The 27,314-nt window shown below is 40.0% G+C and overlaps 1 protein-coding gene across 1 annotated transcript; it reads right to left on the reverse strand.

The window, feature by feature from the left end:
- Positions 1–557: 557 nt before the first annotated feature.
- Positions 558–3,287, reverse strand: MC5R (melanocortin 5 receptor). Its single transcript, XM_004742648.2, has 2 exons — positions 3,163–3,287; positions 558–1,951 (listed from the first exon to the last, which is right to left on the reverse strand). Exon 2 carries the CDS (start codon positions 1,923–1,925, stop codon positions 948–950), a length of 978 nt encoding a protein of 325 aa, XP_004742705.1. The 5' UTR covers positions 1,926–1,951; positions 3,163–3,287; the 3' UTR covers positions 558–947.
- Positions 3,288–27,314: the final 24,027 nt, after the last annotated feature.

Here is a 27,314-nt window from a genome sequence, read left to right on the forward strand (position 1 = left end):
GACTCTGAGGAGCATCAAGTAAAATTATGAAACTGCTCCTGGGGGGCTTTTCTTTCAGTTATAGTTGTAATTTCAGTTATAGCTGTTCCTAATGCTGAGACCAGCATCCACAATGTTTTTTAAAAAACTATTTTATTTTATCTGAAACTTTCATTGAACTTTTAAAAATTTTTATTTATTTTTAAAATTTATTTTCAGTGTTCCAGAATTCATTGTTCATGCACCACACCCAGTGCTCCATGCAATACGTGCCCTCCATAATATCCATCACCAGGCTCATCCAACCTCCTACTCCCCTCCCCTCCAAAACCCTCAGTTAATTCCTCAGAGTCCATAGTCTCTCATGGTTCAACTCCCCCTCCAGTTTCCCTCAACTCACTTCTCTCCATCTCCCCATGTCCTCTGTGTTATTCCTTATGCTCCACAAATAAGCAAAACCGTATGCTAACTGACTCTCTCTGCTTGACTTATTTCACTCAGCATAATCTCTTCCAGTCCCATCCATGTTGATACAAAAGTTGGGTATTCACCCTTCAATGGACGAATGGGTAGGGAAGATGTGGTCCATATATACTATGGAGTATTAAGCCTCCATTAGAAAGGATGAACATCCGCTATGTTTTATCTTCCCTGAGCACACACTTACTAGATGGAGGATAGATCAGACCACCAGAAATGAGTAGGAGCGGGAGGAAAAGTAGGAGGAAAGTAGGACAGTAAGAGATTGTCACAGACCATTCCCAAAATGGATAAGCAGCATGTGCATGTCTGACCCTACAACTGCCACTGGGAAAATAAGTGAGGTACAAATTCAAGATGGAAAAATAATAAACAGAATGCATGGCTTTGATTTCTAGCTTTCTGGCTTACTCCTTGGCTGCACCAATTGATTGTGTCATAAGGTAAATCAAGGATAAAAGAGAGCCACAGAGAGAAGAATTTTTTGTTTAATATCTGCCAGGGAACCTACAGGGTATTCTGAAACCATGGCAACAAATAATCTCTTTAAAGGACTTCCTCATCTCCTGGCTGCGGAAAGCATATATCAGAGGATCAATCACAGAATTACACATGATGAGTATGAGGTACATATTAAAGTAAGACATAAAGCAAGAACAGTAGAGGTTCTGGGGGCAAGAAATCATCAAAATGAGATGGAGAAAGAACGGAGCCCAGCACACAATGAAAATGCCCAGCAGCATGGTCAGGGTGACAGCACCTTTCATGCTGGTCATTTGCCGCACAGAGCTGTATCCACGCAGAGCTGCTATCTGCTTGACATGAGTCCGGGCCAGGAGGAACATGTGTATATACAGAGACACCATGAAGAATAACATGGTGAAGAACATGGAAATGAGGCAAACGATTACATAAGTAGATTCATAGTAAATGATGAAAACAATGCCACAACCTGTGCAAAAGGTCCAGATACACATGATAATCACTCCAGAACGCTTTGCTGTCATGATGTGGTGATAGCGCAGAGCATAGAAGATGGTGACATACCTATCCACTGCAATAGCCAGCAAACTGCACATGGAGGCCACCACAGAAATGCAGATCATGGAGTCAAACACATTGTCAATGTGACGCACAAAGGCATCTGCTATCACCAGGTGCTTATTATTTATTAAGTATATGATGATGGTCTCCCATGTGTTAGACATGCTCACTAGCATGTCAGCTACTGCTAAACTACACACAAAGAAATACATGGGGGAGTGCAAGTTCTTGTTCTTCACTATGGCACCTATGACCAAGATGTTCTCCAAGAGGCTGATGAGACCCAGAGTCAGAAACACTTCAACAGCAATGCCCATCTCTTTGCATGGTGAAGACTTGTTCTTGACATTTGGTTCTGAAAAGTTGCTTTCTGTGGAATTCAGGTTGAGATCCAAGAAAAGCAGGTGAAATGAGGAATTCATTGCTCCTCTTCTTGGCAACAGATTTACTGTAAAACAGGTTTTAATTCATGATTCTGAGAAATGAACAGTCTACCAAAGAAGTACAAGAGCATGCCAAACACAAGCACAACCTAAGAACAAGGTTAAATGGACTCAACACATTAACATGAGACTGGTGTGCCCCAGTCTACCTGGATCCCTGGACTAGTGTCCCTCCAACACACAGGCTTAGCATTTTCATCAGCCTCCTCTGCCTTCCTTACTCTGGGTTCCCATTCTTTTACATACCTCTTACTGGAGTGACCACACATGTCAGTGTTCCCAGGACAGTTTCACTTTTTATGCTCATTGTCCAGCCTCCTAAGTTTGCGCTCAAAAATATCCTGAACTCACAACCTACAAAGTCCCTTGCAGTCTGATTTTTACATTTCTGAGACTACTGCACTGCATTTTCCTCAAGTGAGCACAGATTTCTGAAGGATTGGCAGGCCCTCTTTCTCTCTTAAGAGAAAAAGATAGGAGCCTTCTCAACATTTGTCCTCACACTTCTTTTTTTATATATATTATATATTTTTAATTATTTAAGTTCTATTAGCCAAGGTATAGTACATCATTGGTTTTTGATACCACACTTCTAAAATGTGCTGGGACTCAGTCCCCCTAGATGTAACTGAGACTAGCCATAGTGATCTGTTAATTTTAACATAATCACATACTAAAAGTTGCCATCTGTAAGGCATAAATTAAAGTTGCACACATGTGTTAAACTCATGTTTAACTCATGTTTAACTTAAACAGCTCATAGAATGCTGTTTTCTCCTTAATAAATATTTCCCTTGACTTCTGCATTTGAAATTCCACAACGTCGGATTGATGGATTGTCTCATAAATTCCATAAAACCAGTACAAAGTACCAAGGGATTTAAATTTGCCAAACACTAGAGCAAGATACTTCACTCCTTTGTTTCTCAAATTTCTCTCCCTTGATTTATATTAAAAAATGCCTTTGCCCTCCAAACTCAGAGCACATCTGGTGAGAGAACTAGAATTTTTGTCAGCATTCTCATCATCAATAAAAAATATTTATTAACCTGTAATCACTTGCTCTTTATGTCTAGTTCTATCTCAGAGATATCGACCAATTATATTATATCATATCAAGCTGTTTAAATATCCAATTAGCTCTCTTCCGCATGTAAGTTGGGCATGATTTTGCATTCCTTTCAAGGCGTTTTTAATAGAAAGTGTGGCTATTTACCAGTGCTCCCCCGTGCCTCTTCTCTTGCACAGCAGTGCTTGGGCTCCTCGCTGGGGACGTTGGCTCAGCCTGGGCACCTGGCATCCACCAGCTAAATGCCATCACCCTAGGATGGGATCCTCTGAACCAAGTGCTAAGGCAGCTTGAGCCTCAGTCACAGTTCCCTTGCCTTTATGCAGCCTGGCAGACCCGCCCCCCTGTTGCCACCTCTTCTGGACCAGAGTCTATGCCGTTGTCTTCCCAGCCTTGGGCTGAGCTACCACCTAGTGGTTAGAGACAGAGAGCATACCCATCCTGACAGCTCTGGCCATTGGGTCGTTGGAGCTCTAGTGACACTTGCATATAACAGTATTCTCCTGCTTGTAGAAAATTCTTCCCCAAAACTGCATTCAAATGTGTTTTCTAGCTGGTTGTTCTAGGCACTGCTTCTTTTCTCTTTCTATTATGCATTCATGAAAATGCTGTCAGATAGTGTGACAGCTCAGCTTCTCCCATCCCTGTTAAGTCCTTCTATCCAGAACAGTCAGTCACTGGTTCCTGGGAAACCAGAGCCTGGGAAGCACTCAACTGTGCCCCTGATACACACCCTCTTGTTGGCTCAAGACTGTCTGCCACTAGAGCAAACTGATTTTCCCCTGCCCGATACCCTGGCTTTTAGCAATAGTTTCTAGAATTCTGCTACCTAAAACACTGACCTCTGCTCCCAGAGGATCTGTATTACACAGCCCAAGAGATAGATGCACAAATGTCTGCCAGGACAAGCTCAGGGTCAAAATGCATGGGGCTGCTTTACTACTGGAGATGTGACTGGGGCTTCACACATGGTCAGACAACCTTTCCAACAAGTGTAAATATGTAAGACCACAAACTAGGTGATCCATGACACTGGTGTCCTGGAGCTATTTTGAGATCCACAGAATGGAATATTGTGAAGAGATTTCTTTTGCTGGGAATAGTGCTTGTGTATGCAAAGGGGATGATTGAGAAGACATAAGAATATTCAAATATTCTCTACTTTTTCCTCATATCTGAGATCAGAGAAGGCTCTGCAGAAGATTCTCATTTCCGAATAATGTGGCAAAACTAGAGATTTCTCTTAAAGATATCTGCACTACAATGTGGCTGTTGTTGATGCTGGCCATATGGTGTATATCTCTAAGCCCCGTGAGCAGATACTATTTTGAGTGCTGTACACAAATTACCTTCTTAGTATTTAAAGAAGCCATAGGAATTCAGTCCTATTAGCATTCCCATTTCACAATGCATTGAAAGGTTCCCAACACTGGAAAGAAGCACAGTTGGGCTTGAATCCTGGCAACCTGAGTCAAGAACCACTTACCACCTTTTTTCTTTCTGATGATAGTGATCCAACAGGTATGAGGTGATATCTCATTGTGGGTTTGATTTTCAGCAAACTCTTACTGTAAGTCATCACTGTGTTGAAGCCCCACATTAAATGTTTCCATAGGTCCAGCTAAGGGGACTTAGAGGCCCATCTTACCTAATGAAACACTGACAGAGCAAGGCACAATTACAGAAAGGTAATCACACCAACACTACCACATTCCTTCCTCAGGTAATGAAGGGAGAATATGGAGTTTGGGATTTGGTGTGGAGTTGGTTTTTTTTTTTTTTAATTTTTTAAAATTTCTTTTCAGTGTAACAGAATTTATTGTTTATGCACCACACCCAGTGCTCCATGCAATGCGTGCCCTCCATAATGCCTACCACATAGCTCCCCTGACCTCCTACTCCCTGCCCCTTCAAAACCCTCAGATTGTTTTTCAGAGTCCATAGTCTCTCATGGTTCACCTCCCCTTCCAATTTCCCTCAACTCCCTTCTCCTCTCCATCTCCCCATGTCCTCTATGTTATTTGTTATGCACCACAATTAAGTGAAACCATATGATAATTGATTCTCCCTGATGGACTTATTTCACTCAGCATAATCTCTTCCAGCCCCATCCATGTTGCTACAAAAGTTGGGTATTCATCCTTTCTGATGGAGGCATAATACTACATAGTGTATATGGACCACATCTTCCTTATCCATCCGTCCGTTGAAGGGCATCTTGGTTCTTTCCACAGTTTGTGACCATGGCCATTACTGCTATAAACATTGGGGTACATATGGCCCTTCTTTTCACTCTATCTGTATCTTTGGGGTAAATACCCAGTAGTGCAATTGCAGGGTCATAGGGAAGCTCTATTTTTAATTTCCTGAGGAATCTTCACACTGTTCTCCAAAGTGGCTGCACCAACTTGCATTCCCACCAACAGTGGAAGAGGGTTCCCCTTTCTCCACATCCTCTCCAACACACGTTGTTTCCTGTCTTGCTAATTTTAATTGGTGTAAGGTGGTGTAAGGTGGTATCTCAGTGTGGTTTTAATTTGACTTTCCCTGATGGCTATTGATGATGAACATTTTTTCATGTGTCTGATAGCCATTTGTAGGTCTTCATTGGAGAAGTATTTGTTCATGTCTTCTGCTCATTTTTTGACATGATTATCTGTTTTGTGTGTGTTGAGTTTAAAAATTTCTTTGTAGATCCTGGATATCAACTTTTGTCTGTACTGTCATTTGTGAATATCTTCTCCCATCCCGTGGGTTGTCTCTTTGTTCTTTTTTGTTTGTTTTTTTACTGTTTCCTTTGCTGTGGAAGCTTTTGTTTTTGATGAAGTCCCAAAAGTTCATCTTTGCTTTTGTTTCCTTTGCCTTTGGAGACATATCTTTAAAGAAGTTGCTGTGGTTGATATCAAAGAGGTTACTACCTATGTTCTCCTCTAGGATTCTGATGGATTCCTGTCTCATGTTGAGGTCTTTTAACCATTTTGAGTTTATCTTTGTGTACAGTGTAAGAGAATGGTCGAGTTTCATTCTTCTACACATAGCTGTCCAATTTGCCCAGCACCATTTATTGAAGAGACTGTCTTTCCCCCCTGTATATTTTTTCCTGCTTTGTCAAAGATTATTTGCCCATAGAGTTGATGGTCCATATCTGGGCTCTCTACTCTGTTTCACTGGTCTATGTGTCTGTTTTTATGCCAGTACCATGCTGTCTTGGTGATCACAGCTTTGTAGTAAAGCTTGAAATCAGGTAATGTGATGTCCCCAGTTTTGTTTTTATTTTTCAACATTTTATTAGCAATTCAGGGTCTCTTCTGATTCCATACAAATTTTAGGCTTATTTGCTCCAGCTCTTTGAAAAATACCATACATTATGTACATTATTGTACATTATGCTTGTAATCATGTCAAAATATTTATGCATTTGGACAAATACTAGGATGAAATAAACAAAAATTAAAATGGGCCAGGGTACTGGGCTCAGAGATTATTTGTTTTTTATTTTCCCAAGTTTTGAAGATATTATTTTCATCATGTCTGATCTGGAGTATGAGGTTTGACCTCAATCAGTGCAAAGTTCCAGTATTACCTCCTGAAGACTTGACAGTGCATACTAAATTCTTCATGACACATCCATATGGTAGAATGCTATACAGAAAGGTTTTTTTGATGTTTTGGAAAAATATATAACCTCAAGGAGAAATATTGATGGCATATGGTTAAATGCATGACCCACAATTTTATCTGGGTAAACACATGATTGATTGATAGATATGGTTGTTGGAGTATATACCAACACTGTTATCTCTGATGAGTTAACAATTCCAAATGAGTTTTATTTCCCCCATGGCTTTTTTTTCTCGAGTTTCTAGGTTTTCTATAATGAATGTATTTTATAGTTGTAATTATATACTATAAATGTTATTTTAAAAATAAAAACGCTGCTGGTCTGACTCCTATCTGACCAAAATTTGCCAGCTTTCACTTTGCTCACCCCAGAAAAACAAGACCTTTCTGACATGATTATTCCTCCTGGATTCTAGTGTTTAACCTCAACTCTGTCTCAGTACAAATGCATTGGACTCTGCTTCAGCTCTAGATCCTCCTTGATTTCTGCTGGCATCAACTCTGAGATTTTCCCCTTGGTTCTGATTTTTCCTAAATTGATTCTTGGGGAGACCCAGTCCACAGAGGACTGACTCAGGTGGCTTTTTACTGCCCTCTCCTGATCATATATGGCACTATCTAGGGTGCCCCATGAAAATCAATCTCAATACATAACCCAGGAATATTAGGCTCTGACAGTTAGGAAGAACAATTCTAAAATTCATATTTTGAGAACCTTCTATTCTACCTTTTTTCTAAAGATTTCATTCATTCATTCATTCATTCATTCTTAAACATACAGAGAGAGCACATGAATGGGGAGGGCAGAGAGGAAGGGAGAAGGAGAAAGAATCAGAAGAAGACTCCATGCTGAGTGCTGAGCTCCAACATGGGGCTCTATCCTGTGACTGGGAGATCATGACCTGAGCCATCCAAGAGTGGGCCTCATGATTTTGCTAATACAAGTCAACAATATAGCGTAGGAATCCACTGAAGGGCTTCTAAGAGAGATTTATAAAAAAGACAGTGTCCTTCCCTTGGGGGGTATCAAGTGTGAATGAAACTCTGGGCTTCAGCATGAAGGTGAGGCCTTCATTGTGTATGGCAGAACAGAGAGATGTAAACAACCTGGGAATTTGATTAGCCTCTGAAATCAACCAACCCTGAACCCATTCTACTTGCTGGACCATTTGTATAGGAGAACACTAATTCCTTGTTCTTAAGCTGCCCTGAACCAAGGTTCCTTTGGATTGAAGTGGAATTTATCATAAATGGAGTAATTTTTTGTCAAGTTGCTAATGCTCCTGTCTTCTTCAAGATGAGCATGATTTTGGGTCACCTAAGTGGCTCAGTCAGTTGAGCATCTGCCTTTGGCTTGGGCTATGATTCCAGGGTCCTGAGATCGAGCCCCTCATTGGGTTGCCTGCTTGGTGGGGAGTTTGCTTCTCTGTCTCCCTCTGCCTGCTGCTCTGCCCGCTTGTGCTTTCTATCACTCTGTCAAATAAGTAAATAAAATCTTTTCTTAAGAAAGGATGAGCATGATTTTATCATTGAGATAGTGCATGATTATGCTGTGAGTGAGCAAAGGCACTCTTTCACAAAAAGGCTGCCATTTGGAATCACAACAGGCCTGTGTAAAAGCTCCTGGGAAGAGTTGATACCCACTCTCTCAGTCAGCACCCACAGCACTTATAGGTTGTGAGTTTTGTTTATAGTGCCTGCTTACCTACAAAACTAGAAAAACAGCAACTTCTGTGATGCTGGCCATTAAGAATCCCAGAAAACTGCTCCCACTTCTAGAATCTTCTGGAGTCTCTGAAATACAAGACTACTCCAGAGGGAAAACTTTCTGAGTGCACTGTTCAGGATGGTTAACAGCACTCCTAGGACATGTTGACCCAGTACAGAGATTGTTAACCATTGCAGCTTCTAACAATGGGTTTCATTTTTTTATTAATTTTTAAAATTTATTTTTAGCGTAACAGTATTCATTGTTTTTGCACCGCACCCAGTACTCCATGCAATCCGTGCCCTCTCCAATACCCACCACCTGATTCCCCCAACCTCCCACCCCCCACCCCTTCAAAACCCTCAGATTGTTTTTTCAGAATCCATAGTTTGTTTCTCTTTCATTTCACTGAGGAACTTGGGGGAAGGAACTTCTCTGAGCTAGCACGTTGATAGCCCAATACTTTCAAACAAAAGCTGAAAAGATAGTGCAGGCTAATAAAAATATATACTGAATCATAATTTTGGAATATATTGAACAGAGTGCCATATCAAATTTCCCATCCCTTAATATGTCACTAAATCAGAGCTAATCTGTATGATGGCTTGGTGCAAATTAGAAAAAGGGGTCTCCTCTGGGCAGATAGTCATACTGACACATAGCTTGGTTATTGGATAATGGCTTTGTGTAAATCAGAAAAAGCCATCCCTTCTGGGAAGATAGCCCCTCATACCCACCAAGGCTGATAGTCAGCTTGAAAAACAGAATGACTTGAACACCGATCTAGTCTCTCAACTATAGCCTTTGTGCAGTGTAATGTTTGTTATAGATGCTCTCTGAGAAGCTTCTTCTTGTTACAAGAAATTGTCTCAAGTATGTCAAGTAGTACAAGGATTCAAATGCCAGGAATCCAGGAAAAGCCAAGCAATTGACCTTAGGTCCTCCTGGCTGGAAATTGGGTGGGATACCCGGATATAGTTCCTTTTGGGTTCCTTTTTTTTTGAAAATTTTTATTTATTTTTTTAAAAATTTCTTTTCACTGTTCCAGAATTCATTCTTTATGGACCACTTCCAGTGCTCCATGCAATACGTGCCCTCCATAATACCCACCACCAGACTCACCCAACCCCCCACCCCACTCCCCTCCAAAACCCTCAGTTTGTTTCTCAGAGTCCACAGTCTCTCAAGTCTCTCCAATTTCCCCCAAATCACTTCTCTCCATCTCCCCATGTCCTCTGTGTTATTCGTTATGCTCCACAAACAAGCAAAACCATATGATAATTGACTCCCTTTGCTTGACTTATTTTACTCAGCATAATCTCCTCCAGTCTCATCCATATTGATACAAAAGTTGGGTATTCATCCTTTCTGATGAATGCATAATAATCCATTGTGTATTTCCATTCATCTGTTGAAAGGCATCTTGGCTGTTTCCACAGTTTGGTGACTGTGGCCATTGCTGCTATGAACATTGGGGTAGAGTTGGCCCTTCCATTCACTATGTCTGTATCTTTGGGGTAAATACCTGTAGTGAGATTGCAGGGTCATAGGGTATTTTTAATTTTTAATTTCTTAAGGAATCTCCACACTGTTTTCCAAAGTGGCTGCACCAACTTGCATTCCCACCAACAGTGCAAGAGTGTTCCCCTTTCTCCACATCCCCTCCAGCACTTGTTGTTTATTTTCTTGTTAATTTTGGCCATTCTAACTGGTGTAAGGCGGTATCTCAATGTGGTTTTGATTTGAAACTCCCTGATGGCTAATGATGATGAACACTTCTTCATTTGTCTGTTAGCCATTTCTATGGCTTCTTTGGAGAAGTGTCTATTCATGTCTTCTGCCCATTTTTTGGCATGATTATCTGTTTTGTGTGTGTTGAGTTTGAGGAGTTCTTTATAGATCTTGGATATCAGCCCTTTGTCTGTAGTGTCATTTGTAAATATCCTCTCCCATTCTATGGGTTGCCTCTTTGTTTTGTTGACTGTTTCCTTTGCTGTGCAGAAGCTTTTGATCTTGATGAAGTCCCAAAAGTTCATTTTCACTTTTGTCTCCTTTGCCTTTGGAGACAAGTCTTGAAAGAAGTTGCTATGGCTGATGTCGAAGAGGTTACTGCCTATGTTCTTCTCAAAGATTTTGAAGATTTCTACCTCACATGAGGTCTTTTATCCACTTCGAGTTTATCTTTGTGTATGGTGTAAGAGAATGATATACCACAATTGTTTACCCATTCACCTACTGAAGAACATCTTGGCTGCTTCCAGATTTTGCCAACTGTTATAAACATTTGTATTTAATTGAGATAAGCACCAGGTGTTTTATGAAAGTATGGAAACACTATATTGTACACCTGAAACAAATATTACATTGTAATATTTGTTATAGATCTTAGATATCAGCCCTTTGTCTGTAGTGTCATTTGTAAATATCCTCTCCCATTCTATGGGTTATTTAAATTGAAATTTAAATAAAAACTTCAAAATAAAAAAATAAACATTTGTGTGAAGGTTTGTGTGTGTGTGTGTGTGGATATGTTTTCAGTTCTTTTGGGTAAATACCTAGGAGTGTTATTGCTGGATTATATTGTAACAATATGTTTAATTTTGTAAGAAACTGCCAAACTATTCTAAAGTGACTGTATTCTTTTGCATTCCCACCAGCAATAAATGAGAGTGCCTGTTGCTTCACATCCTCATCAGCATTTCTTGTTCTCAGTATTTCGGATTTTAGCCATTCTAATAGGCATCTTATAGTTGTTTGCATATGTTGTAACATGTGATTTTGAACATCTTTTTATATACTTACTTGCTATCTATATATCTTCTTAGATGAAATGTCTGTTCAGATATTTTGCCCATTGTGTAGTTGGGATGATTGCTTTATTGTTAAGTTTTAGGAGTTCTCTGCATATTTTTATGAAAGGGTCTTTGTATATTTCAGATACTTTAGATACTAGTCCTTTATCAGACACAAGTTTAGATAATATTTTCTACCAGTCTGTGGCTTGTCTTTTTATTCTTTAATAGTATCCTTTGCAGAGCAGAAAATTTTAATTTTAATGAAGTCCAACTTACGTATTTTTTATGGATCATTCTTTTTGTGTATATTTAAAAATGTACTGTCAGTGGTGCCTGAATGGCTCAGTGGGTTAAAGCCTCTGCCTTTGGCTCAGGTCATGATCCCAGGGTTCTGAGATCAGGCCCTGCATCAGGATCTCTGCTCAGCAGGGAGCCTGCCTCCCCCTCTCTCTCTTCTTGCCTCTCTGCCTACTTGGGATCTATCTGTCAAATAAATAAATAAAATCTTTTTAAAAGTGTATTGTCAAACCCTAGGTCATCTAAATCATCTCCAATATTATCTCCTACAAGTGGTATAAGTTTGCATTTTACACTTAGGCCAATGACATTTTCAGAGTTGATTTTTTTAAAAGGTTTGAATTCAATATTTTTTTTCTTGCATATGGATGTCCAGTTGTTTCTGCAGTATTCTTTGAAAATTTGAAAAGATGATCCTTTTTCCACTGACTTGCTTTTCCTCCATTGTCAAAGATCAGTTGAATATATTCTGTGTAGGTTTATTTCTGGGTCCTTTTTCTTCCTTGTTACACTGATCTATTTGTCTCTTAAAAGGATTAATTTTATGTGTCAATTTGACCAGGCTAAGGGATACCAAGATAGCTGGTATAACATTATATCCAGGTGTATCCATAAGGGTATTTCCAGAAGAGATTAACATTTGAATCCTAGACTTGAGTAAAGAAAATCCACCCTAACAAGTGTGGGTGGGCACCATCCAATCACTGAGGCCCTGAATAGAATGAAAAATGCAGAAGAAGGGTGAATTTGCTCTCTTCTATGAACTCGAACATCCATTTTCTCCTGCCCCTGAACATCAACACTCCTTGTTCTTGAACTTCAGATTCAAGTTAGGATTTACATCATTGGCTATGTAATTTCCACCATACTGTAAATTCTTTCTCAGAAAACTCCAGAGTTAGAGAAAATCAGACAAAACTAGATCCAATTTCAACTTCCAATTGTAAGAAGTCAAATTTTCCCCTTCTTGATAATCTAAATACTGGAGATACCACCCTGACATTTCTTCTTTAACCCTTTCTAGCCTCAAAGAAATCCAGTTTAGGATGTAGGGAGGGAAATTTTTTTTTCATGTAATATTTATTTATTTATTTATTTATTTATTTATTTATTTATTTATATTTTTTGTAAACATATATTTTTATCCCCAGGGGTACAGGTCTGTGAATCACCAGGTTTACACACTTCACAGCACTCACCAAAACACATACCCTCCCCAATGTCCATAATCCCACCCCGTTCTCCCAACCTCCCTCCCCCCAGTAACCCTCAGTTTGTTTTGTGAGATTAAGAGTCACTTATGGTTTGTCTCCCTCCCAATTCCATCTTGTTTCATTGATTCTTCTTCTACCCACTTAAGCCCCCATGTTGCATCACCACTTCCTCATATCAGGGAGATCATATGATAGTTGTCTTTCTCTGCTTGACTTATTTCGCTAAGCATGATACACTCTAGTTCCATCCATGTTGTCGCAAATGGCAAGATTTCATTTCTTCTGATGGCTGCATAGTATTCCATTGTGTATATATACCACATCTTCTTGATCCATTCATCTGTTGATGGACATCTAGGTTCTTTCCATAGTTTGGCTATTGTGGACATTGCTGATATAAACATTCGGGTGCATGTGCCCCTTTGGATCACTACGTTTGTATCTTTAGGGTAAATACCCAGTAGTGCTATTGCTGGGTCATAGGGCAGTTCTATTTTCAACATTTTGAGGAACATCCATGCTGTTTTCCAGAGTGGCTCCATTCCCACCAACAGTGTAGGAGGGTTCCCCTTTCTCCGCATCCTCGCCAGCATCTGTCATTTCCTGACTTGTTGATTTTAGCCATTCTGACTGGTGTGAGGTGATACGTCATTGTGGTTTTGATTTGTATTTCCCTGATGCCGAGTGATATGGAGCACTTTTTCATGTGTCTGTTGGCCATCTGGATGTCTTCTTTGCAGAAATGTCTGTTCATGTCCTCTGCCCATTTCTTGATTGGATTATTTGTTCTTTGGGTGTTGAGTTTCCTAAGTTCTTTATAGATTCTGGACACTAGTCCTTTATCTGATATGTCGTTTGCAAATATCTTCTCCCATTCTGTCAGTTGTCTTTTGATTTTATTAACTATTTCCTTTGCTGTGCAAAAGCTTTTGATCTTGATGAAATCCCAATAGTTCATTTTTGCCCTTGCTTCCCTTGCCTTTGGCGATGTTCCTAGGAAGATGTTCCTGCGGCTGAGGTCGAAGAGGTTGCTGCCTGTGTTCTCCTCAAGGATTTTGATGGATTCCTCTCGCACATTGAGGTCCTTCATCCATTTTGAGTCTATTTTCGTGTGTGGTGTAAGGAAATGGTCCAATTTCATTTTTGTGCAAGTGGCTGTCCTATTTTCCCAGCACCATTTATTGAAGAGGCAGTCTTTTTTCCATTGGACATTCTTTCCTGCTTTGTCGAAGATGAGTTGACCATAGAGTTGAGGGCCTATTTCTGGGCTCTCTATTCTGTTCCATTGATCTATGTGTCTGTTTTTGTGCCAGTACCATGCTGTCTTGATGATGACAGCTTTGTAAAAGAGCTTGAAGTCCGGAATTGTGATGCCACCAACTTTGGCTTTCTTTTTCAATATCCCTTTAGCTATTCGAGGTCTTATCTGGTTCCATATAAATTTTAGAATTATTTGTTCCATTTCTTTGAAAAAGATGGATGGTACTTTGATAGGAATTGCATTAAATGTGTAGATTGCTTTAGGTAGCATAGACATTTTCACAATATTTATTCTTCCAATCCAGGAGCATGGAACATTTTTCCATTTCTTTGTGTCTTCCTCAATTTCTTTCATGAGTACTTTATAGTTTTCTGAGTATAGATTCTGTGTCTCTTTGGTTAGGTTTATTCCTAGGTATCTTATGGTTTTGGATGCAATTGTAAATGGGATTGACTCCTTAATTTCCCTTTCTTCTGTCTTGCTGTTGGTGTAGAGAAATGAAACTGATTTCTGTGCATTGATTTAATATCCTGACACTTTACTGAATTCCTGTACAAGTTCTAGCAGTTTGGGAGTGGAGTCTTTTGGGTTTTCCACATATAGTGTCATATCATCTGCGAAGAGTGATAATTTGACTTCTTCTTTGCCGATTTGGATGCCTTTAGTTTCCTTTTGTCGTCTGATTGCTGAAGCTAGGACCTCTAGTACTATGTTGAATAGCAGTGGTGATAATGGACATCCCTGCCGTGTTCCTGACCTTAGCGGAAAAGCTTTCAGTTTTTCTCCATTGAGAATGATATTTGCGGTGGGTCTTTCATAGATGGCTTTGATGATATTGAGGTATGTGCCCTCTATCCCTACACTTTGAAGAGTTTTGATCAGGAAGGGATGCTGTACTTTGTCAAATGCTTTTTCAGCATCTATTGAGAGTATCATATGGTTCTTGTTCTTTCTTTTATTGATGTGTTGTATCACATTGACTGATTTGCGGATGTTGAACCAACCTTGCAGCCCTGGAATCAATCCCACTTGGTCGTGGTGAATAATCCTTTTAATGTACTGTTGAATCCTATTGGCTAGTATTTTGGTGAGAATTTTCGCATCTGTGTTCATCAAGGATATTGGTCTATAGCTCTCTTTTTTGGTGGGATCCTTGTCTGGTTTTGGGATCAAGGTGATGCTGGCCTCATAAAATGAGTTTGGAAGTTTTCCTTCCATTTCTATTTTTTGGAACAGTTTCAGGAAAATAGGAATTAGTTCTTCTTTAAATGTTTGGTAGAATTCCCCTGGGAAGCCGTCTGGCCCTGGGCTTTTGTTTGTTTGGAGATTTTTAATGACTGTTTCAATCTCCTTGCTGGTTATGGGTCTGTTCAGGCTTTCTATTTCTTCGTGGTTCAGTTGTGGTAGTGTATATGTTTCTAGGAATGCATCCATTTCTTCCATATTGTCAAATGTTGGCGTAGAGTTGTTCATAGTATGTTCTGATAATAGTTTGTATTTCTTTGGTGTTAGTTGTGATCTCTCCTCTTTCATTCATGATTTTATTTATTTGGGACCTTTCTCTTTTCTTTTTGATAAGTCGGGCCAGGGAGTTGTCAATTTTATTAATTCTTTCAAAGAATCAGCTCCTAGTGTCGATGATTTGCTCTATTGGTTTTTTTGTTTGTTTGTTTGTTTCTATTTCATTGATTTCTGCACTGATCTTTATGATTTCTCTTCTCCTGCTGGGCTTAGGGTTTCTTTCTTGTTCTTTCTCCAGCTCCTTTAGGTGTAGGGTTAGGTTGTGTACCTGAGACCTTTCTTGTTTCTTGAGAAAGGCTTGTACTGCTATATATTTTCCTCTCAGGACTGCCATTGTTGTGTTCCACAGATTTTGAACCGTTGTATTTTCATTATCATTTGTTTCCATGATTTTTTTCAATTCTTCTTTAATTTCCCGGTTGACCCATTCATTCTTTAGAAGGATGCTGTTTAGTCTCCATGTATTTGGGTTCTTTCCAAACTTCCTTTTGTGGTTGAGTTCTAGCTTTAGAGCAATGTAGTCTGAAAATATGCAGGGAATGATCCCAATCTTTTGATACCGGTTGAGTCCTGCTTTAGGACCGAGGATGTGATCTATTCTGGAGAATGTTCCATGTGCACTAGAGAAGAATGTGTATTCTGTTGCTTTGGGATGAAATTTCTGAATATATCTGTGATGTCCATCTGGTCCAGTGTGTCGTTTAAGGCCTTTATTTCCTTGCTGATCTTTTGCTTGGATGATCTGTCCATTTCAGTGATGGGAGTGTTAAAGTCCCCTACTATTATTGCATTATTGTTGATGTGTTTCTTTGATTTTGTTATTAATTGGTTTATATAGGTGGCTGCTCCCACGTTGGGGGCATAGATATTTAAAATTGTTAAATCTTCTTGTTGGGCAGACCCTTTGAGTATGATATAGTATCCTTCCTCATCTCTTATTATAGTCTTTGGCTTAAAATCTAATTGATCTGTTATAAGGATTGCCACTCCTGCTTTCTTCTGATGTCCATTAGCATGGTAAATTCTTTTCCACCCCCTCACTTTAAATCTGAAGGTGTCTTCGGGCTTAAAATGAGTTTCTTGGAGGCAACATATAGATGGTTTTTGTTTTTTTATCCATTCTGATACCCTGTGTCTTTTGACAGGGGCATTTAGCCCATTAACATTCAGGGTAACTATTGAGAGATATGAATTTAGTGCCATTGTATTGCGTGTAAGGTGACTGTTACTGTATATTGTCTCTGTTCCTTTCTGATCTACCACTTGTAGGCTCTCTCTTTGCTTAGAGGACCCCTTCAATATTTCCTGTAGAGCTGATTTGGTGTTTGCAAATTCTTTCAGTTTTTGTTTGTCCTGGAAGCTTTTAATCTCTCCTTCTATTTTCAATGATAGCCTAGCTGGATATAGTATTCTTGGCTGCATGTTTTTCTCGTTTAGTGCTCTGAAAATATCATGCCAGCTCTTTCTGGCCTGCCAGGTCTCTGTGGATAAGTCAGCTGCCAATCTAATATTTTTACCATTGTATGTTACAGACTTCTTTTCCCGGGCTGCTTTCAGGATTTTCTCTTTGTCACTAATACTTGTGAATTTTACTACTAGATGACGGGGTGTGGGCCTATTCTTATTGATTTTGAGGGGCGTTCTCTGAACCTCCTGAATTTTGATGCTCTTTCCCTTTGCCATATTGGGGAAATTCTCCCCAATAATTCTCTTCAGTATACCTTCTGCTCCCCTCTCTCTTTCTTCTTCTTCTGGAATCCCAATTATTCTAATGCTGTTTCGTCTTATGGTGTCACTTATCTCTCGAATTCTCCCCTCGTGGTCCAGTAGTTGTTTGTCCCTCTTTTGCTCACCTTCTTTATTCTCTGTCATTTGGTCTTCTATATCACTAATTCTTTCTTCTGCCTCATTTATCCTAGCAGTGAGAGCCTCCACTTTTGATTGCACCTCATTAATAGCTTTTTTGATTTCAACTTGGTTACATTTTAGTTCTTTTATTTCTCCAGAAAGGGCTTTTATATCTCCCAAGAGGGTTTCTCTAATATCTTCCAAGCCTTTTTCAAGCCCGGCTAGAACCTTGAGAATTGTCATTCTGAACTCTAGATCTGACATATTACCAATGTCTGTATTGATTAGGTCCCTAGCCTTCGGTACTGCCTCTTGTTCTTTTTTTTGTGGTGAATTTTTCCGTCTTGTCATTTTGCCCAGATAAGGGTATATGAAGGAGCAAGTAAAATACTAAAAGGGTGGCAACAACCCCAGGAAAATATGCTTTAACCAAATCAGAAGAGATCCCAAATTGTGAGGGGGGAGAAAGGGGATAAAAAGAGGTTCAAAAAGGAAGAAAGAAAAGAAAGAGAAAAAAGAAAAGAAAAGAATTTAAAAAAAAGAAAACGAATAAAGAAAAATATAAAAAAGAAAAATATATATATTAGATAAACTAGTTAAAAAACGTTAAAAAAGAAAAGGGTAAAAATTTTAAAAAAAATTTTACCCAAAGGCGAGAAAAAAGAGAAAAAGAAAAAGAAAAAAATTAAATTAACTGCAAGACTAAAAAAGAAGAAAAAAATCACAGGGTGAAAGCCATGAGTTCCGTGCTTTGCTTTCACCTCCTCTGGAATTCTGCTGCTCTCCTTGGTATTGAAACCGCACTCCTTGGTAGGTGAACTTGGTCTTGGCTGGATTTCTTGTTGATCTTCTGGGGGAGGGGCCTGGTGTAGTGATTCTCAAGTGTCTTTGCCCCAGGCAGAGTTGCACCGCCCTAACCAGGGGCCGGGCTGAGTAATCCGCTCAGGTTTGCTTTCAGGAGCTTTTGTTCCCTGAGCGCTTTCCGTAGAGTTCCGGAGGACGGGAATACAAATGGCGGTCTCTGGCCCGGAGGAGCCGAGAGCCCAGGGCCCCACTCCTCAGTGCGCCCTCAGAGAACAGCACCCAGTTACTCCCGTCTGCCTGACCTCTGCCTGCCGCGCTCCAAGCTCACCGAGCCTGTGGCAGGTTCAAGGTAACACTGAGCTGTGAGCTTACTGTCGGCTCTGTCTCTGTAGCCGGCTTTCCCGTTCCAATACCCGCAAGCTCTGCGACACTCAGCCACCCCCGATCCTTCTGTGACCCTGCAGGACCTGAGGCCACGCTGACCCCACATGGGCTTCACCCCGGTTTAGCCTCTGGAGCGATGTCCCTCATTGGAACAGATTTTTAAAAGTCCTGATTTTGTGCTCCGTTGCTCCGCTGCTTGCCGGGAGCCAGCCCCTCCCCCTGGGGTCTATCTTCCCGTTGCTTTGGATTCACGTCTCTGCCAGTCCTACCTTTCAGAAATTGGTTGTTTTTCTGTTTCCAGAATTGCTGTTCTTCTTCTCTTCGATCTGCCGATGGATTTGTAGGTGTTTGCAATCTTTAGATAAGCTATCTAGCTGATCTCCGGCTAGCTGAAGCAGTCTCGGCCTGCTACTTCTCCGCCATCTTGACTCCTCCCTCCTAGGGAGGGAAATTTAAAAAAAAAAAAAAGCATTATATATAAAGAAAAAATCCTAAGAAATATCATGTGGTGAGGGAAAGCCACAGGGAACATACCCGACTAAGAGGGAAAAGGAGTTGGAGATTTGGAGATTGAGAACATGCCAATCAAAAGATGCTGAGAATGTATCTTCTAAGGTTCTTTTTTTATGCATTAAATGTTTATTTTTTATTATGTTATGTTGGTCACCATTCAGTACATCATTAGTTTTTGATGTAATATGCCATGATTCATTGTTTGCATATAACATCCAGTGCTCTAGGCAAAATGTGCCCTCCTTAATACCCCTTAACCAATCCCTTCCTCTTAGGAGCTGCTAACTACATAAGCCAACTGTTAGACAAAATAGAGACATATTAATAATAATATGTTAATAGTAGGAGACTTAAACACTTCACTCTCAGCAATAAGCTCATTTAAGCAGAAAATCAACAGAAACAAGGGCTATGAATGACACACTGGACCAAATGGACCTCATAGATCTATACAGAACATTCCACCCTAAAACAATTGAATACTCACTCTTCTCGAGTGCACATGGAATTTTCTAACAAATAGACTACATACTGGGTCACAGATCAGGTCTCAACTAATACCAAGATAGAGATTATTCCCTGCGTATTCTCAGACCACAATGTTTTGAAACTGGAACTGAATCACAAGGAAAAATTTGGAATAAATTCAAATACTTGGAAACTAAAGATCATTCTGCTTAAAAATGTTTGGGTCAACCAGTAAACCAAAGAACTTAAACAATTCATGGAAACCAATAAGAATGAAAACACATCTGTTCAAAACCTATAGGTTGATGCAAAAGCTGTCCTAAAGGGGAAATACATAGCTATCCAAGTCTCAAAAAACCAGAAAAATCCCGAATTCACCAATTAACTTCACACCTTAAAGAACTGGAGGAAAAACAACAAATGAAACCTGAGCCATGCACAAGAAGAGAAATAATTAAGATTAGAGCAGAGATCACTGAGTTAGAAACCAGAAACACAATAGAGCAGATCAACAAAACTAGAAGCTGGTTCCTTGAAAGAATTAATAAGATTGATAAACCATTTACCAGACTTACGCAACAGAAAAGAGAAAGGACCCTAATTAATAAAATTATGAATGAAAGGGGAGAGATCATGACTAATACCAAGGAAATAGAAACCATGATTAGAAATTATTATCAACAACTATATGCCAATAAATTAAACAACCTGGAAGAAATGAATAACTTCCCGGAAACCTATAAACTACCATGACTGAAACAGGAAGAAATTGACAATATGAATAGACCAATAACTATTAAAGAGATTGAAGTAGTGATCAAAAACCTCCCAACAAACAAGAGTCCAGGACCTGATGGATTCCCTGGGGATTTCTACCAAACATTCAAAGAAGAATAATACCTATTCTCCTGAAGCTGTTAAAAAAAAATAGAAACAGAAAGAAAACTTCCAGACTCATTCTATGAGGCCAACATTACTATGAGGCCAACATCCCCAAAACAGGCAAAGGCCCCATCATAAAGGAGAATGTCAGACCAATATCCCTGATGAATATGATGCCAAAATTTTCAACAAAATCCTAGCTAATAGGATACAACAGTACATTAAAAGGATTATTATACGACCAGGTGGGATTTATTCCTGTAATACAAGAGTGGTTCAACATTCACTAATCAATCAATGTGATAGAACACATTAATAAGAGGAGAGAGAAGAATCACATGGTCTTCTCAATTGACGCAGAAAAAGCATTTGACAAAATACAGCTTCCTTTCCTGATTAAAACTTTTCAGAGTATAGGGATAGATGGGGCATTCCTCAATTTCATAAAAACCATCTCTGAAAATCCCACCATAAATATAATTCTCAATGGAGAAAAGCTGAGAGCCTTTCCCTTAAGATCAGGAACATGACAAAGATGCCCACTCTCACCACTATTGTTCAACATAGTACTAGAAGTCCTAGTAACAGCAGACAACAAAAAGAAATGAAAGGTATTCAAATTGACAAAGAAGAAGTCAAATTCTCTCTCCTCACAGATGAAGTGATACTTTATATGAAAAACCCAAAAGACTCCACCCCTAAATTAATAAAACTCATACAGCAATTCAGTAATGTGGCAGGATACAAAATCAATGCACAGAAATCAGTTGCTTTCTTATATATGCTAACAATGAAAGTGTAGAAAGAGAAATTAGATCATCAATTCCATTTATGATAGCCCCAAAAACCATAAGATACCTTGGAATAAACCCAACAAAACAGGTGAAGGATCTATACTCTTCTAAGATTCTTATTACCTGGAAGACACAGGCTCTATCCTTCCTTCATCCCTGGATTTGTGCTCTGCTGCCCAGTGCTTTATTCCCATGGTGGAGAATGTAGAGAATAATAAAATTTAAATGAATGAAAAGAGAGGGAATGCCTGTCTGTGGACCAGACCTTCCCTCTCATTGAAGAGGACAGCCTCCTCATGACACAGGATGGCCAATGGAGTCTCTCTCCAGGGCTTTGAATCTGACTGGCTACTGCAAGAACCAGGGAGTCCTAAGGTCTGGCTTCCAACTATGCTGTACAGCCAGGAGAGGTCTGGGTGTCTCAAAGTGGCTAGACATGAAGCAGCACAGAAAGGATAAGCTTGACCCATGACGTCACAAGACTGCATTACAACACACGTTATGAGCAAGCCATGGAAAAAACAAAAGTCCTAGAAATATATTTATCATCCAAGGAACTTAGCATCTAAGCAGTATTTCCTACAGTGCAGGCCATGACCCATCTACATTAACTTTACCTGAGAAGCTTATTACAAATACAGATTCCAGAGGCTCCTTCAGGCCTCTGAATCAAAACTGTAGGGGACTGGGCCTAGGATTCTGTGGTTTTAATTGGCTCCTAGTCTTAGGCAAGTTAAAGTTTGAGAATAGCTGTGCATTGAGTATACTATATGCCAGGCACATCATGTAGATACATTTGTACATATAAAAGGAAAGTATTATCCTGATTTTATTATAGGCATAGAAACGGAGGTTCAATATAATTAATATGCTCAAGGTCATGCAGCTAAGAAGTGGTGACACTAGAATTTTACAAGTCTAACACCACCATTGCTTATGAAAAATAAATTTCTAATAAAGAAAAATTAAAAGGGGATGAATTAGAGCTCTAAAAGTACCTTGGCTTGGATTTCTATTTTCAGAAAGTAGAGATCAAGAGAAGGCTATTTTCAGAGAAAAGAAAAAAGGAGTGATATTTTTAAAGTGTTTCCTCATATTAAAACTTCTTTGAGAATTTTTTAGAGTATTGGTCTCATGGATGACATCTAATACAGACATCTAAGAGTTAAACAACGCAATGTTTGCCCTTTCTCCATGGGTGCCAGCGCCCCTGCTGAGTTTCAGGAGGGACACCAGGATGAGGAAACCCCATTTCATGCTCAGGGAATTTATAATCAAGTGAATCAGAAAGAGATAAGCCCAGAGTGGCGATTACATAACCCAGGATGTAATAAGGAAGAAGAAAAAAGAAGGAAGAAGGAGGAAGTAGAAAGGATGAAGAGGAAGAAGAAAGAAGGAGGAGAGCAAGGAGAATGAGGAGAAGAAAAAACAGGAGGAGGAGGAGAAGGAGAGGACAGGGAGAGGAAGGGGAAGAGAAAGAGGAAGGAAGAAGAAGCAAGAGGCAGAGGAGAAGAAGGAGAAGAAGCCGTAGTAGTAGTAGTAGTAGTAGTAGTAGTAGTAGTAGTAGTAGCAACAACCATAGGAATTGAGGGGGGGGGAAACCAGGCATGTGTCGAAGGTACTGGCAAAATCCCAGAAGAACTTGGAGTTCTGCCCAGATGGCTGAACTGGAGTGAGTGACAGACAGGAGGAACCACTTACAGGGAGAGACCATGTGGGTCTGCAGGGCAGGGGAGGTAAATCCAAGCCCAAGGAGGGATAAACACCCATGCCAGCAGAAGATGGGGCGAGGAGTGGCTGTTGTTAGAACTGAGGGAGAAAGCAGGGATTTAGGCAGCCTCTGTCTCCTCTTGTCACACCTTCTGTTAGCTCCTCTTTAGCAATCCTACCTGAAAGATGGATCTGTGAGGGGAAGTATTCACAGACTAACCAGCACAGCCTAGAAGGTGAAGACTGTGGGGTAACTTCTGCCACACAGGCCCCAACTTGCTCCCAGAGAGGAGGTTTGAAGACTGAGTAGGAATTAGATAAAGAAAATAGAAAAGTGAGTCTCTGAGCAAAGTAAACCATGTGAATGAAGGCAGAAAGACTAGATGATTCAGTTTAGAATCCTGCCACTGGTTAAAGGTGTCTATAACTACAAGAAGAAAGGCCCTGACTGGAGATACTTTGTACATAATGAGCTTGATCCTGAAAGTCATGGGGAGACAGAAAACAGGGAAATTACTTTATTCAGGACCAGGCCTAGGGTGGAGGCAAATGAGACACTCATACTGAAAATCTGAGATCCCAAACCTCAGTAATTGAAATAAGTTAATGTAATGCAATATTTTTAAAAAATCAAAATTAATGCAAAAGTACATGATAAATACAATATCAAAATCTGAATAAAGGCAGAATCAGAATTTGTGATTTTTCCTTTATAATATGCAGACTTAAAATAGCACAGTGACTGCAGCATAGAAGACAGATTGGTATCAGGAGCAAGGAAGTCAAGGAATGGGACTTTGACCACCCAGGTCTGTGCTGCCTCACTGAGTAGCTAGTGTGCCCCACATATGGCTATTTAATATTTGAATTCTTAAAATCATCTCATCTTAATTAACTTAAATTTTTTGTTTTTTAAATATTTTTTTAAAGATTTTATTTATTTATTTGACAGACAGACAGAGATCACAAGTAGGCAGAGAGGCAGGCAGAGAGAAGGGAGGAGACAGGCTCTCTGCTGAGCAGAGAGCCTGATGAGTGGCTCAATCTCAGGACCCTGGGATCATGACCTGAGCCGAAGGCAGAGACTTTAACCCACTGAGTCACCCAGGCACCCCATGTTTTTAAAAATTTTTTTAACTTAAATTTTTCAAATTGATACACAATGCAGCAGTTAGAAGACTGATATATTCTTGAAACAACTTAGGTATGTGAATCTTTTTCCAGCTGAATTTTATGAACTCTAAAGATCAAGTATTTTTTTGAAAATTTAGCATTTGAAAGTTGTTTGCAATAGTAAAACGCTTGCCAAATTTTGAAGACTTAATATAAATAAAAGAATTTGAGCTATTTCTTTAATAGTTTTTATATAATTTATATAATAATATATATAATATAATTTATTACATGAAAAGTGACTTCAATTTGTATATACTGGACTCAAGATTTCCAAAATTAAATTCACCCAACTCTTCAGGCTTTTTTAACATGGTTGCTAGAAAATGTTAAATGCTATATTGGCCTGCTTTCTGTTTCTACTGGCAGCACTGGGCTAAGTGGAAACCAGTGCAGTCTAGACTAAGATAATGGCAAAGGGATGACAGGTGTGCAGATGTAAGGAATATGGACGTGGAATCTGAGACCCTTGGCTGGCTCCCTAGAGGCAGAGCCTGAGATGGGGATCCTTACATAAGTGATTTATGGGGGAGTCTCAGAGTAACCTAAGCAGGAGTGAGGAAAGCAGGAGAAGGCAGAAGTGGAACACAAATGTGGTTTCAGGGTAAGTCTGGCTTCAGCTTGTTCTCAAGGTAGATGTGAAGTTAATTTGCATCTCACTCCAGAGGTGAGAGAGCTGGACTGCCATACCTTCTACCTCAATCAATATTGGCAGCAGGCCATGCAGGGGTGAGGAAATGTAATCCCGTAGGCACCTTACAGTTGACAGCTCCCTTCAGCCAAGAGTGGCCTTCCAGAAAAGAGTGGAAGTGTGGGTATCACCAGCAACCAAGCTGATAGGTGCACCAGCTCCATAGAGTGGACAAGGTAGCATCTCTTACAGTGGCTGTGAGGCTGAGGGGAAAGGAATAATACCCTGGTTTTCTGCCCTGGAAATTGGGAGATCGTGGGTCCATTCACCCAAAGGAGAACTATAGAAGCAATTGCAGGCTTACCATAAAAAGTGAGGAACTTGTTTTGTATGTGTTAAGTCTGAGGTGCTTGTGAGCCATTGCCATGGGGATGTCCAGAAGGCCACTGGACATAGAGCTCTGAGCAGAGAGATGGAAAGAGAATGAGTCATCATTAGGAAGTGACCCCTGAAGCCAAAGGTTTGGATGAGGTAACTTAGAATAGGTATCCAGAGGAAGAGCAGAACCTTGGGCCAACACCTTGGGAATGCTGACATTTACTGTGTGTGGAGGCAACAGGAGAGAGAAATGAGAAAATGGACCCACAGAAGCCAAGGGAAAAGGAGGTACCAAGGAGAAGGGAAGTCTCAACAGACCAGTGGCCCCCCAAAAATCAAGCAAGGTACAACCAAGAAGGCACTGGTTTTGACAGAGCAGTTTTTGTGTCATGCATGGTGAAAGCCAGACTGCTGTAGCTGAGAAGTGGATGGAGGTGTGGCAGACTCTGCAAGTAGTCAAATTCCACACCTGTGTTCTTCCTTTCTTCTTTATTATCAGAACTCCAGTTTTATCCATGTAGCACAGTTCTGTCCAACAACTTCTGTGATAAAGGAAAAGAAAGCAATTGAATAGGAGTAAGGAGGATATGTGTGACTAAGATGAATTGTTGCAGTGAGGGGACCACGAGAAGAGATTGTCTGTTGGAGTTCACTGTTTTGGGATGGAGGAGGCTTGAGGAATTAAGATTGGCAGCCTTACCTACTAAATCCTATCTGATGAACATAGGGGAAAAGAAGGGAAAATAAAATAAAACAGAGGAGATAAGATGGCAGAGTAATAGGGGGACCCTGAACTTGCCTCCTCCTTTGAACACAATTAGATCAACATTCAACTATTTTAAACAACGAGGAAGAGGACTGGAGGATTAAGGAAACAATCTGCATAGTTGGAGTGAGAGAACTTGGCAGACACAAGGTTAGGAGCCCTGAATTAGAGGACAGCAAAGCTGCACGGCCAGAAAGGGGAGGAAACTCATTTCAAAGAGCAAAGTCAGAAAGAGAAAGAAAGTGGGAAAGAGTGCATCTGGTTCCAGATGCACAATAAGCTGCAGGGAGGAGATACCCCTAGAGCTCTCAGAGAGAGATCACTCCCCTTTCCCAGAGCCATTTGGAAGACTGCATTTTGTCTCTCCAAAGATAAAAGGTCAACTGGAGAGCCATGGAGCTCAGCAGCAGTGTCAGAAGTGTGAGCAGAGGGTAGAAAACCTCTTAAATTTTCACTGTGAGTCACAATAGGTTTACCTTTGTGTGCTTGCCAAGCAGCCACTTTCCTGGGGCTGAACTGAGCAAGTTCCAGAGACGGAAGCAGATAGCAGATAACCTGGCTGCCGCTTTTTGAGAGGGATAGAAGTTGGACTCTCTGCCATGGATTTACTCAATATAGATTTAGATATAATGTCAGAACTAGAATTCAAAAGAACAAAAGATATTAGCTGGGCTTGCAAAAAGCATAAGACTGTAGAGAATCTCTAATTGTAGGAATAAAAGAACTAAAATCTAATCAGGCCAAAATTAACAATGCTATTACTGAGATTCAGTTTTTAAAAATGGAGGCTCTAACTGCTACAATAAATGAAGCAGAAAAGAGAGTCAGTGACATACAAGACAAAATGATGGAAAGTAATAAAGCTAAGAAAAAGAGAGAAAGATATTACTGGATCATGAGAGGAGACTTCAAGAAATCAGCAATTCCACAAAGCACAATAACATTTGAATAATAGGGGTCCCAGAAGAGGAGAAAAGAGAGAGGGGGCAGAAGTTTTATTTAAATGAGTTGTAGCTGAGAACTTCCCTAATCTGGGGAAGGAAATAGGCATTCAAGTCCAGGAGGCATAAAGAAGCTCCCTCAAAACCAGTAAAATTAGGTCAACAGCTGAACATATAATAGGGTTGTTTGCAAATTTCAGAGGTAAAGAGAAAATCCTGAAAGCAGTTCCAGACAAGAGATCCTTAACCTATAAGGATAGAAACATAAGGCTGGCGGCAAACGTCTCCACAGAGAGCTGGCAGGCCAGAAAGGACTGTAACAATATATTCAATACGCTAAATGAGAAAAACATGCATCCAAGACTACTTTATCCAACAAGGCTGTCATTCAGAATAGAAGGAGAGAATAGAGTTTCCAGGACAAACAGAAACTAAAGGAATTCACAAACACAAAACCAACCCTGCAAGAAATATAAAAGGGGATCCTTTGAACAAAAAGAAAACCCAAGGGGCTCCTGGGTGGCTCAGTGGGTTAAGCCTCTGCCTTCAGCTTGAGTCATGATCTCAGGGTCCTTGGATGGAGCCCTACA

The sequence above is a fragment of the Mustela putorius genome, unplaced genomic scaffold (assembly GCF_011764305.1).
Source record: "Mustela putorius furo isolate JIRA1106 unplaced genomic scaffold, ASM1176430v1.1 tig00003858_pilon_pilon_pilon, whole genome shotgun sequence".
Classification (NCBI taxonomy): Eukaryota; Metazoa; Chordata; class Mammalia; order Carnivora; family Mustelidae; genus Mustela; species Mustela putorius.

Bases quoted from the DNA above. Each gene is read 5' to 3' on its own strand.
- MC5R (XM_004742648.2), bottom strand. From the start codon at position 1,925: ATGAATTCCTCATTTCACCTGCTTTTCTTGGATCTCAACCTGAATTCC.